This window comes from Macaca nemestrina, chromosome 17 (assembly GCF_043159975.1).
Source record: "Macaca nemestrina isolate mMacNem1 chromosome 17, mMacNem.hap1, whole genome shotgun sequence".
Lineage (NCBI taxonomy): Eukaryota > Metazoa > Chordata > Mammalia > Primates > Cercopithecidae > Macaca > Macaca nemestrina.
In genome coordinates, this window is record NC_092141.1 from 40890136 (window position 1) to 40904087 (window position 13952).

A 13952-nucleotide genomic window follows, 5' to 3' on the forward strand; every position below is an offset into this window, starting at 1 on the left:
TTTGATTGACCTCTGACCTCCCTTAGGAATGGATTGGGCTCCCTCTTGTGTGCTCCCACAGCAGCCATCTGAACTGTGATTGCTGGTTACTAATCTGTCCTGAGCACCACCGTATCCCTCCCTGTGCCTGGTAATAAGCCTGACACTTAGGAGTTGCTCAGTAAATTGTGATGGACGGATGATGAATGAGTGGATGACGGAAGGTATAGTGAACACAAATACAGGCTCTGGAGGCTTACTGGGTGTGAACTTGATGGATTCCTAAAGCTCTCTGTGTCTCAGTTTCCTAATCCAGTAGAATGGGGATGTTAATAGTCCTTATCTAACAGGAAGACTGGTGATCATCGAATGAGCCAAAAGACATGAAGGGCTGAGAATAACCCCAACACCTAACAAGACCTTGGTGAATGTTGCTTCTTATTAACTATTATAGGAGAAAGGGAAATGCGGGATCAGGCCTGGTGCAAGGAACATGCTGGCTGGGAAGTGGGTGGGGGGCTCCGCTGGGCCCCAGCTCTGACCCTCTCCCAATTCCATTTCCTGCACAGATGAGCAACAAGCGTTCCAACAGCTTCCGCCAAGCCATCCTGCAGGGCAACCGCAGGCTAAGCAGCAAGGCTCTGCTGGAGGAGAAGGGGCTGAGCCTATCTCAACGACTCATCCGCCACGTGGCCTATGAGACCCTGCCCCGGGAAATTGACCGCAAGTGGTACTATGACAGCTACACCTGCTGCCCCCCACCCTGGTTCATGATCACAGTCACGCTGCTGGAGGCAAGAACAAGGGTGGGGAGGGGGTCGCTCTGCCTTGGGGAGTGGCGGGTATGGGGAGAGGAGCCAAGAGGATGACACAGATCATGAGGGAAGAGGGACATTTCTTTTCCATTGAAGGGCGATGGTTGAGGATCAAATAATAGTTGTATTGCAAGTCAGACTCTGTTGCAGTGGATACCAGTGTTGTAACCCTGGACTGCAAAGATATTCTAAAGATTATTACTTCCAACAATATTGACTGCAGCCAAATCCCCATAGGACCACTGCCCCCCACCCACCCCAAAACAACAGCAACAAAAACGATGTCATAAGTTCATTGACTTGGGAGATCTAGCCAGGCTAACTCATTAAAGCCAGTTTATTTAGTTCCTCCCCAGGTGGGTAATGTGGACCAGTCATTTGCTCCATTTTCCCGCCTGAAAATCAGAAATAACCAGACCTGCACTCCCTCTCCCAGGCCACCTTTATTATAGTGAGAGAATGGCTGTGGTGCTTTCTGAACACAAAAGCGTCATACAAACACATCTGGGAGGGAGTGTGAACAGGTAAATGTGGGCTTAACATTTTTAAAGAACATTCTCTCCTCAGGGAATCCTAATCCTCTGTGCCTATTGTTATGCTAAATTCTATTGCTTATGCAACAGAATCCAAAGGTACCCCTCGCTGTGTTGGTGCCCATGTGTGATAAAACTCAATTCTTTTGGCTTCTCCGCTCAAGAACCTGTGTAGCCCACCCCAGCTCCAGCTCCTGAAGGGATGCTTGGCTTCACTCTGGGATTTGATGATCTCCGCTGTTTCTCTTCCAAAGCCACGGGCCTAATTACCGCCTCTGCATATGTTCTTGTAAAGTTCCTGCCTAATCAAACGGCAGGATCGTTAAGCTTCACGGCATCCTTCTTCTTTTTTTCTAAGTCAGAATATCTGGTCTGCAGGCCAGCGTTCCCCTGTTTGTTGTTATGGCTTCATCCAAGTACGTGTTGAAGTTGCGATTTTTCTGAGATATTCTTGGACTTGTTCTTCAAGTGCTTACTGTGTTGGTCTATTTATTAACTTCTATTTGAGGCCCAATAATAACAAGATGCCTTGGAAGCAGGATTTGCTGCCAGGCCACCCTCATGGTGTTAGGTGGACAGAACAGCTCCTCAGAGAGCCCAGGAGAATACAGCTACCAGGGGACTAAGCCATTCCCAGGCTGAGCGCAGAAGGTTTTAACTCAACACTAATTATAGCTTCCTTCTCTAAGTGTGTGCCGGGCAAGGGGCTGGCTCTTTGTGTATAGTTTATCACTTTTAAACCTCATGGCCACTCTGGAAGTCTGGGTATTGGTACCCATTTCCAGATAAAGAAACTGAGGACCAGAGAATTCAGTTTGCCCGGGTTGATCAAGAGGAGTGATTTTGTGTCCAGATTGTTTCGTATGAACCTCAGCTATGTAAACCCAAACCGCCAATCTAGAAGAAACTGGGAAGTGCTCAAATGGCTGAAATAATGATCTCAAAGCCCTTGTGCTATAACGCCCAAGGCTTTTGCCTTCTATACAAAAGAAGTAACCTGGCTTTCGGATTCCATAATGAATAGAAAATAGGAGGGACATGGTGCGAAGAAACAAAGGGGTCCACTAGCAGCAAGCAATTTGGGTGCTGACGAGTTGATGGGTGCAGCACACCAACATGGCACAAGTATACATATGTAACAAACCTGCATGTTATGCACATGTACCCTAGAACTTAAATTATAATAAAAAAAAAAATTAAAACCAACTTTCTATAAATGTCAAAAAAAAAAAAAAAAAAGAAAAGAAAAGAAATAGTAGCCGACAGCCTGGCAGTGAAGGAAGTGACAAAAGAAAAGTTTAAAGCAGACCTGAATCTTAAAGCAATACAATAATTAGCTGAGTGCGGTAGCTCACATCTGTAATGCCAGCACTTTGGGAGGTCAAGGTGGGAGGATCTCTTGAGCCCAGGAGTTCAAGACAAGTCTGGACAACAAAGTGAGACTCTGTCTCTACAAAAAATCAAAACATTAGCCAGATGTGGTGGTGCATGCCTGTGGTCCTAGCTACATGGGAGGCTGAGGCAAGAGGATCGCTTCAGCCCAGGAGGTCGAGGCTGCAGTGAGCTGTGTCCATACCACAGCACTCCAGCCTGAGTGACAGAGCGAGATCCTGTCTCAAGAAAAAAAAAAAAAAAAAAAAAAAGGAAAAGGCATACAAGAATTTGGGGGGCTTAGCCGGACGCAGTGGCTCACACCTATAATCCCAGCACTTTCAAAGGCTGAGATGGGCGGATCACTTGAGGTTAGGAGTTCAAGACCAGCCTGGCCAACATGGTGAAACCCTGTCTCTACTAAAAATACAAAAATTAGCCAGGTGTGGTGGTGGGTACCTGTAATCCCAGCTACTGGGGAGACTGAGGCAGAAGAATTGCTTGAACTCAGGAGGCAGAGGTTGCAGTGAGCCAAGATAGTGCCACTGCACTCCAGCCTGGGCAACAGAGTGAGACTCTGTCTCAAAAAAATAGAGCCTTGGGTATACGAGCAAAAACACTATCCTGGCTGAGCATGGTGGCTCACACCTGTAATTCCAGCACTTTGGGAGGCTGAGGTGGGTGAGTCATTGAGGTCAGGATTTCAAGACCAGCCTGGGCAACATGGTGAAACCCTGTCTCTACTAAAACTACAAAAATTAGTTATGTGTCGTGGTGGGTGCCTGTAATCCCAGCTACTCGGGAGGCTGAGGCATGAGACTTGCTTGAACTCAGGAGGCAGAAGTTACAGTGAGACTGCACCACTGCACTCCAGCCTGGGTGACAGAACAAGGCTCTATCTCAAAACAAAAACAAAAGCAAACAAAAAATGCCATCTTCCTGGGGTTGCTGGAGAAAATATCACTCTTAGAGCCCAGATCAATACCTGAGATATTCTTTCTTTTTTTTTTAGACGGAGTCTCACTCTGTCATCCAGTGGCGCAATCTTGGCTCACTGCAACCTCCGCCTCCTGGATTCAAGCAATTCTCCTGCCTCAGCCTCCTGAGTAGCTGGGGTTACAGGCGCCTGCCGCCAAGCCTGGTTAATTTTCGTATTTTTAGTAGAGACAGGGTTTCACCACATTGGTCAGTCTGGTCTCAAACTCCTGACCTCGTGATCTGCCCGCCTCAGCCTCCCAAAGTGCTGGGATTACAGGCGTGAGCCACTGCGCCCAGCTCATACCTGAGATATTCTTAAACAGTTATGCATGTGCCCTGATTAAGAACACAGGGACATAAATGATACATTTTAGCAGGAGTCCCAGAAAAAAAAAAAGAGTTAAGATAAATACCCTTTTAGAGATTAAACAAGTATGCTTCAGTCACGTGTGCAAAATCAACTTCTGTGGAATGTTGGTGAGAATGTGGAGAAACTGGAGCCCTTGTGCACTGTTGGTGGGAAGGTAAAGTGGTGCAGCTGCTATGGAAAACAGTCTGGCGTTGCCTCAAAAAATTAAACATAGAATTACCATATGATCCAGCAATTCCACTTCTGACTATATCTCAAAAGAATTGAAAGGGACTGGAAGAGATATTGATACACCCATATTCATAGTAGCATTATTCACAATAGTCAAAAGGTAGAAGCAACCCAAGTGTCCGTCAGTAGACGAATGGATAAACAAAATGTGGTCTATGTTCACAGTGGAGGCTGGGCCCGGTGGCTCACGCCTGTAATCCCAGCACTGTGGGAGGCCGAGGAAGGTGCATCACCTGACGTCTGGAGTTTGAGACCAGCCTGGTTAACATGGTGAAACCCTATCTCTACTAAAAATACAAACTTAGCTGGGTATGGTGGCAAACGTCTCATCCCAGCTACTTGGGAGGCTGAGGCAGGAGAATTGCTTGAACCCGGGAGGCAGAAGTTGCAGTGAGCTGAGATCATGCCACTGCGCTCCAGCCTGGGGGACAGAGCGAGACTCCATCTCAAAAAAAAGGAAGGGAAGGCTGAGTGCAGTGGCTTATGCCTGTAATCTCAGCACTTGAGAAGGCAGGAGGATCGCTTGAACCCAGGAGTTCAAGACCAGCCTGGGAGGTAGAAGTTGCAAGCTGAGATTGCCCCAGTGCGCTCTAGCCAGGGCAACAGAGCGAGATCCTGTCTCAAAAAAAAAAGGGGGGGATCATTCTGATACATGCTACAACATGGATGAACCTTGAAAATATTATACCAAGTGAAATAAGCCAGACACAAAAAGACAAATACTGTATGATTCCACTTATATGAGGTACCTAGAGTAGTCAAATTCATGGAGACAGAAAGTAGAATAGTGGTTGCCAGGGGCTGGAGGAGAGGAGGGGGTGGGATGTCATTGTTCAGTGGGTACAGAGTTTCAGTTTTGCAAATGAAGAGTTCTGTGGATGGATAGCAGTGATGGTAGCACAGCAACATGAATGTCATTTAATGCCACTGAACTGATTAAGGCCGGGCTCAGTGGCTCATGCCTGTAATCCCAGCACTTTGGGAGGCCAAGGTGGGCAGGTCACATGAGGTTAGGAGTTCTTTTTTTTTTTTTTTTTTTTTTGAGACGGAGTCTCGCTCTGCCACCCAGGCTGGAGTGCAGTGGCCTGATCTCAGCTCACTGCAAGCTCCGCCTCCCGGGTTCACGCCATTCTCCTGCCTCAGCCTCCCGAGTAGCTGGGACTACAGGCGCCCGCCACCTCGCCCGGCTAGTTTTTTGTAGTTTTTAGTAGAGACGGGGTTTCACAGTGTCAGCCAGGATGGTCTCGATCTCCTGACCTCGTGATCCGCCCGTCTCGGCCTCCCAAAGTGCTGGGATTACAGGCTTGAGCCACCGCGCCCGGCCCTGAGGTTAGGAGTTCTAAACTGGCCTGGCCAACATGGTGAAACCCTATCTCTACTAAAATACAAAAATCAGCTGGGCATGGTGGCACACACCTGCAATCCCAGATACTTGGGAGGCTGAGATTGGATAATCGCTTGAATCCGGGAGGCGGGGGTTGCGGTGAGCCAAGATTGCATAATTGCACTCCAGCCTGGGCGACAGAGCAAGACCCTGTCTCAAAAAAAACCCAAAAAAACTGATTAAGATGGTAAATTTCATGTTTATTTCACTATAGCTTTTAAAGAAATCAACCTGTGTGGAATTTGTCATCTCCCAAGTGGGTATGTGAGTTATTACTGGAATTAAAGTTCAAAATCCTCCAAATCCTTTCTACTTAGCATGGAGGAAGTGTGGACAAAGAGACCCCAGGACCATTTTGTTTCCATTTGACACAAAATAAGCAAACAGAAGTGGGTGAGGGGTGGTTAAAAGCTCAGCTTAGACCAGGCCTGGTGGCTTACGCCTGTAATCGCAGCACTTTGGAAGGCCAAGGTGGGCGGATCACCTGAGGTTGGGAGTTCAAGACCAACTTGACCAATATGGAGAAACCCCATCTGTACTAAAAAATACAAAATTAACTGGGCGTGGTGGCGCATGTCTGTAATCCCAGCTACTCAGGAGGCTGAGGCGGGAGAATCCAGGAGGCGGAGGTTGCCGTGAGCCGACATTGTGCCATTGCACTCCAGCCTGGGCAACAAGAGCGAAACTCCAGCTCAAAAAAAAAAAAAAAAAATTGCTGAGTTGGGTACTGACTGTGGGGTATCCCTCTTTCTCTGAGAAGGAAAGGTGATAACTTCCCGTAGGGACTCCCAGTGCTAGTTAGCACAACAGGAAGTTTCCTGGGCAGTGTGCACCTAGTAACAGACTCTCTCTGTTCTGTCCAGGTTGCCTTTTTCCTCTACAATGGGGTGTCGCTAGGTCAATTTGTACTGCAGGTAACTCATCCACGTTACTTGAAGAACTCCCTGGTTTACCACCCACAGCTGCGAGCACAGGCTTGGCGCTACCTGACATACATCTTCATGCATGCAGGGTGAGTACCTGTCTTCTTTTGCTCTGTCAAAAGACCCTACAGAAAAACAAGTGGCCAAGATAGCCTGGATTGAAATATAGTTTTTAGTTTATTTATTTATTTATTTATTTATTTTTTTTTTTTTTTTGAGACGGAGTCTCACGCTGTTGCCCAGGCTGGAGTGCAGTGGCGCGATCTCGGCTCACTGCAAGCTCCGCCTCCCGGGTTCCTGCCATTCTCCTGCCTCAGCCTCCTGAGTAGCTGGGACTACAGGCGCCCGCCACCGCGCCCGGCTAATTTTTTGTATTTTTAGTAGAGACGGGGTTTCACTGTGGTCTCGATCTCCTGACCTTGTGATCCGCCCGCCTCGGCCTCCCAAAGTGCTGGGATTACAGGCTTGAGCCACCGCGCCCGGCCAGTTTTTAGTTTATTTTTATCTACTTGGACACAGGATTTGAGATGGCTGCTTGAAACTCATTTAATACCAAAATTATGTAAATTATTGAGAGTGAATGGGAAAGGGAAAAATATATAAGAAGGAAAATGCTAAAAGCCAGCAGTGAGAACAGCACATACATACACAGCATTTGATTCCATGTACTTGCTAGAGGTGGCTTGAAAATTTATTCTAGTGCTTCCTAGTGGCTTCCTAGAGCTTTTGCTTTGGCCACTAGAGCAAAAAGGGATGTCAAGCCACCAGATTTATTGTCCATAACTGTGTGAGTGCCCTCACTGTGTGTGAGTTCCTCCCAGTGTCGTCTCCATATATATAGAGGGTCTTCTTGAGGAACTCTGGCGATAATTATAGTTTCTATTTATAGAGCCCTGTAGCCTATTTTGGGGCTGGAGCACAATCAGTTTTCACTGGTGCCTCCCACTTCATGATAAAAACCTACCAGCTGGCTAGGTGACCACCCAGGTCCATGTCCCTTGAGCAGCAGTCCGGAGGCTTTCATATGGTAGAAGCCCTTTGATGGGAGAGGAGAGACCCCAGACACCAAGCCTTTGTGGTGTCTTCTCTTCTGCAGCCTCTCCAGAGAAGTGAAGGAGCTCACAGTTAGCCTGGAGAAAGCCCTGGGGGTGCCTGGCCCTGGAGTGGGAACTGGGAAGGGGGTGACTCTGGCCCCAATGACGCCATCATTCCCATGGCTCAGCAGAAAGACCCGCAATGACCAAGAGGGTTGTCCCATGAGCCTCCCTTCCCCAGAGCCTCTAAAGCAGGTGCAAGAGCTAATCGCGAATTGGCTGCACCTGCAGGGGAGGGTGCTTTCTGGTGAAGAGACCTGAATGAACGCCTCTGCTCGGGCAAAGATTACCATTGGTATAGGCTGCTCACCTTGTGTGGCTTGCCCCAGGCTTCGATCTCACAGGGATAAGGAGCAGCAGGATGGCTGTCATGCTTCACTCACATCCACTCATAAGCCAGGGGTGACAATAGACACGGGGATTTCCCTGCCCAGGCATCCCAAGCCAGTGGCCGCACGTGGGTTGGGACTGTCTGCCTTCTTTGCAGGACTGCCCCCTGACTTCTCTTGGGGCCTCAAGCTGAGGAAGGAGAATAGCCAAAGCCTCCTTGCTCCATCGTCTGCCTCCTGGAGCCAAAAACAGTGTGCTCACAGTGGACAGGGCTTGGATGCCCCCAGCTGAGGCCTAGAGAGCTGGCCATGGGCCTTTCTCCAGTAGTTCCTTTGATGGGTCGACGCCTGCCAGGAAGAGTCCTGGGAGGATTCTCCAGGTCTATGGATTTTGAACAAGGGGCTCTTGCCTGGTGTAACAGAGATAGCAGTAGATAGGAGATAGGGACAGTTGGCCAGCATCTAGGGAGATCGCAGCAAAGTGACCTGTTGGCCAGGTGTATTGATTGGCTCACACCTGTAATCCCAGCATTTTGGGAGGCCAAGGTGGGAGGATCACTTGAGGCCAGGAGTTTGAGATCTACGTGGGCAACATAGTGAGACCTTATTTCTACGAAAAATAAAAAACTTAGCCAGGCCAGGTGGTGCTTGCCAGTAGTCTCAGCCACTCTGGAGGCTGAGGTGGGAGGGTCGCTTGAGCCCAGGAGGTCAAGGCTACAGTGAGCCAAGATTGCATCGCTGTACTCCAACCTGGGAAACAGAGTGAGACCCTGTCTCAAAAAAAAAAAAAAAAAAAGTCACCTAAAAAAAAGTGACCTGTTACTCAGAGACACACTGTAGGCCTGGGAATCCAGAAGCCAGTGTGGTAAAGAAGAGCTCAGATTAGGAGGCAGGAGCCCTGAGTTCCTCCCCTGGCCTCTGCTAGTCTTAGGTTCTGAGACTGTAAAACAGGGCATGGTTCTAGAAAAGCCTGTAAGGCCCCTCCGCCTGGGAATCTGATGTTGTCACTCAGCTCTCTTTCCAGTGACTTCTCCTGACACCTCTAATCTCCCTAGAATCCTTTAGGTAGCAGTCAGTGGTGGGTAGAAGATTCTAGCATAGTAGGAATTTAGGACACAGCCTAACCTGCCTGAACTACCTCGCAGGTGCACTCCTGAGTAAGCAGGTGCCCATGTGTTGCCCACAGTTCCTCTGCAGCACAGCTGGGCCTCCAGGCAGGGCCCTGTGGCCAGCAGCAAGGCGGAGACCCAGGCAGGGCCCAGGCTCCCTGTTAAAGGCTGTTACTCCCTGACATACAGCATCCCCTGGGAGCTTCCCGGGGGATGTCTGCTCAATTTAAATGAGACAGTGGGTGTTAAAGTGCTGTATAAAGTTGGAAGCACCCGATTGATTTAGTAATAGTCATGTTACAATCTTTTCTGGCAATATGCACACAGCTAGACACCCCACAATTTTAGCAGCAAGATCTAGTCACAGGTAGTATAGGGAGGCAGGCGTTCACAGGGTCAGAAAACCTGGGGTCCCATCTCCCAGTCCTGAGGATTTTGGAGCAGAATAGGTCTCTCTTTTTTTTTTTTTTTTTTTCCCTGAGATGGAGTCTCACTCTGTCACCCAGGCTGGAGTGCAGTGGCATGATCTCGGCTGACTGCAGCCTCCGCCTCCCAGGTTCAAGCAATTCTCCTGCCTCAGCCCCCCGAGTAGCTGGGATTACAGGCGCATGCCACCACCCCCAGCTAATTTTTGTATTTTTAGTAGAGATGGGGTTTCATCATATTGGCCAGGCTGGTCTTGAACTCCTGACATCATGATCCACCCACCTCGGCCTCCCAAAGTGCTGGGATTACAGGCTTGAGCCACCGTGCCCGGCCTAGGTCTCTTCTTATACTAGGAAAGAGAAACCTCCCTTTAATTGACTTTAAGGGAAAACTTTGAATTATTAAGTTATAAGATGTATCTTTAATGCCTGCACTTGTTTTGAGAACATATTTTTCTTTAAACATCCATAGCTCTTACAAATAGAGCCAGAACATGGCCGGGCACAGTGACTCATGCCTGTAATCCCAACACTTTGGGAGGCCAAGGGGTGGATCACTTGAGTTCAGGAGTTCAAGACCAGCCTGCCCAACATGGTGAAACCCTATCTCTACTGAAAATACAAAAATTAGTCGGTGTGGTGGCACATGCTTGTAATCCCAACTACTCGGGATGCTGAGACAGGAGAATTGCTTGAACCCAGGAGGCAGAGGTTGCAGTGAGCCAAGATCATGCCACTGCATTCCAGCTTGGTTGACGGAGTAAGACTCCATCTCAAAAAACAAAACAAAACAAAACAAGAACAAACAAACAACAAATAGAGCCGGAACGACCACATGACCCAGTGAATGGAGCAGGTCAGGCAGATTAGAGACCTGAGCTGTTGTCTCAGCATGGCCACTAACTGTGACTGGTCATTATCTCTGAGCCTTGTTTTTTCACAGGTTAACTGATGGAGTTGCTGGATCTTTTTTTTTTTTTTTTTTTTTTTTTGAGACAGAGTCTCGCTGTGCTGCCCAGGCTGGAGTGCAGTGGTGCGATCTCGGCTCACTGCAACCTCTGCCTCCCAGGTTCACGCCAATCTCCTGCCTCAGCCTCCTAAGTAGCTGGGACTACAGGCACCCACCCACCACCACACTGGCTAATTTTGTTTTTGTGTTTTTAGTAGAGGGGGGTTTCACCATGTTAGTCAGGATGGTCTTGATCTCCTGACCTTGTGATCTGCAAGGTCTCGGCCTCCCAAAGTGCTGGGATTACAGGTGTGAGCCTCTGCGCCTGGCCTTTTTTTTTTTTTTTTTTTTAATTTAAGAGATGGGGTCTCACTATGTTGCCCAGGCTGATCTTGAACTCCTATGTTCAAGTGGTCCTCCCACCTTGGCCTCTCAAAGTGTTGGGCTTACAGGCGTGGGCCACTGCGCCCAGCCTAGTTGCTAGATCTTGACTGTGGTTAGTCTGTCTCACTGTGCCAACTGAAATGCTGCCAGTCATCGCCCAGGCCTTGCACATGTGTTCCTGTCCCATCTGGAAGGAACACTCTTTCCAAGATGGTCTGAATTGTCATTCCTTCCCCTAGACCATGAGCTCCTCAAAGGCAGAGATGGTGTTGTTCACTCCTGGATCCCTGGCATCTTGGGGGATGCAGGTGTTTGTTGAATGAATGAATGAATGAATGAATGAGTGTGGTCTCTGTCACAGGATAGAACACCTGGGACTCAATGTGGTGCTGCAGCTGCTGGTGGGGGTGCCCCTGGAGATGGTGCATGGAGCCACCCGAATTGGGCTTGTCTACGTGGCCGGCGTTGTGGCAGGTAGGCAGGTAGGCCCTGTGTCCACAAAGGCACATTGCCCCAGGGTGGGGTGGGAGACCCTGTGGGGTGGGACAAGCCCCAGGCTTCCAGGACACACAGAAGATCCTCATCTCCAAGGCTCCTGAGTTACCGGGCTGTCCTCCAGGCACACGCACCTCCCCAGGAGGCTGGAGAGGGGACTGCTGCCCAGAGAGGGAGGTGTGTGGCAGGACGGGGGAGGAGAGCACTGGATTTGGGACAGGCTGGCCAACCGACTCTCAGTCTCACACCACCATGTGGTAGCTTCTGAGCTTGGGGAAATTTCCTAACCTCTTTTGGCCATGTTAAGCTTTAAGAGGGAACTAATGAGATCTGCCTATAGGCTTGCTCGGAGGGTGGAGTGAGTGAGGCAACAGATGGAACAACAGTGCTCTGATAACTGCAAGGGCACAGTGAGATCCCCAAGGGGGAATCAAAGGGGTGAGTGGAGCCAGGTACCGTCCTGGCCGCATAGCACCTGTCCCCAAAAGGAGAGCTGGCTGCTACCCAGACCAACCGCAGTTCCCTTGCCTGACCCACTGCTGACAGGGAGTCTGGCCTAAGAGGCAGTGAGCCCTGGCTCCATCTGAAGGCGTCTGGGCCTCCAGCTGACTGGGCACACATGTGGCAGGTGATCATCCTTCATGGATAGTGGCCAGAGTGACTTCCAGTGAGCCTTCCCCCTTCTGCCCCTCCCCAGTGGGAGGTGAGGTGGGTGAAGTGAGCTGGGCAGAGCGTGGCTTGCCCCTCCCCAGTGGGAGGTGAGGTGGGTGAAGTGAGCTGGGCAGAGCGTGGCTTGCCCCTCCCCAGTGGGAGGTGAGGTGGGTGAAGTGAGCTGGGCAGAGCGTGGCTTTCTGCAGGAAGAGTCTGCCAGCCAGGCCTCTGAACATGAGGATCTCCCTCGTGATATCTCCAACTTTATTGCCAGCTGTTTTTTTTTTCTTTTTTTTTTTTTTTTTTAACAAGGTTTGCTGCTTCAGCTCTTCAGCTTGACAGCTGTGCCCAAGGGAGCTTTGTGTGTATGTTTAAGTAAGATCTTAATCCTTTCTGAGTGGTATTAAAGTTGTCATCAGGAGAGCCGGGCAGTGTCAGCCTTGTAAACAAGAGGCAGGCAGGGACCCTGGGAGTAACTGAAGTGGTTTCAGAAATCAAAGAGGAAGGGTCCCACCCCACCCACAGGAGGCTGGTCTGCTAGTGCATGAACCCTTGACCCGGAAGATTCACCCTGCACCATCTCCTTCGCTCCTGTATGCACTGAGGTTAAAATCACTGGCACCTTGGACAGCACCCCTGCAAGCCCCTCCCAGAATCCAAGGCTCACCACGTCCTTGAACAAAGGGCTAATGAGCATCTCTAAGTGCCAGACTTGTTCAGCCACCCACACACCCCCTAATCCTGACATCTGAGGATTTATAGCCCCATTTTCCATACCTCAATACCCAGAGACCCAGATGTCAAATAGCAAGGAACAGGGAAGACATTAATAACATTTGCAGCCTTAGTATTCAATTAGATGGGAATGCCAATAACCTAGAAGACAAAAACAAGATTCAAACGGACTCAGACCTCACCCAAACCAGGTGACATGCAGTGGGGGGACATTGTAGGTGTCACCTCCCCAGTGACACCAGTGCAGAGTGGGAAGATTCAGACAGAAGCAGAGCTCATCACCTGAATGTGAGCATGTAGGGCTGTATCATTGAGCACATGGCACGCACTGTTCTGTCTGAGTCATTGATTAAGACCAGAGGGCACTCTGGTCACCACACATGTCACTGATCTCTATGATTGAGTTGATTGATCTGCCTCTGCTGTCTACCCTTTCCTGTCCTCCCAAGCTCTCCTCTGAGAGGGGAGCTGGTTTACAGCTAGCCACCCCCGGGTGGCAGTTATCAGTGCCTACCATATGCAGGCCGTAATTCATCCACACGACAACGCTACAAGGTGGACACTGTTGCTCTCCCCCAGTACGGATAGGAAACCAAGGCTTAGAGGGCTAAGTGACTCGCCCAAGAAGACACAGTTAGACAGTGGCGGAGCTGGGCACACACCCAGGCTGTTTGACCCCCCAGGCTGTGATCTCAACCACTACAATAGTGTGACGAGAACCAAAAGATGGGCCCTGTCCTTTTTGCAGTTAATTTATTGTCAGAAACCAAGGCAGACCAGGTGCAGTGACTCACACCTGTAATCCCAACACTTTGGGAGGTCAAGGCAGGAGGATCGCTTGAGTCCAAGAGTTCGAGGTCAGCCTGGGCAACATAGGGAGACCCTGTCTCTACAAAAAGCTTTTAAAAATATTAGCTGGGCATGGTGGTATAGGCCTGTAGTCCCAGCTACTTGGGATGCTGATGCAGGAGGATTGCTTGAGCCCAGGAGTTCAAGGCTGCAGTGAGCTGTGATAACACCACTGCACTCCAGCCTGGGTGACAGAGCAAGACCCTGTCTCAAAAAATAAAGAAAAAAACCAAAGGAGACCTTAATAGATGTCTGGCAGCCTTACTCTCTAATTCCTGCCCAGTGAAAGTGTTTCCAACCCACACTTTGTAACGAGGATAGCTAACCTCTATGGAGCATATACGTGCT

General features: G+C 49.4%; 1 protein-coding gene across 5 annotated transcripts in view; it reads left to right on the forward strand.

Annotated features, from left to right (window-relative positions):
• The window catches only part of LOC105485192 (rhomboid like 3), a 61643-nt gene that overhangs the window by 22828 nt on the left and 24863 nt on the right, over positions 1–13952 (forward strand). For 4 of the 5 annotated variants that reach the window (XM_011747408.3, XM_011747409.3, XM_011747412.3 and 1 more), the window contains 3 exons: positions 549–773; positions 6525–6673; positions 11236–11348. In XM_011747408.3, coding sequence (XP_011745710.1) covers positions 549–773; positions 6525–6673; positions 11236–11348 — 487 coding nt within the window. Of the gene's footprint in view, positions 1–141; positions 404–548; positions 774–6524; positions 6674–11235; positions 11349–13952 lie in introns of those variants that run through there. The other variant, XM_071082691.1, reaches the window with a different exon arrangement.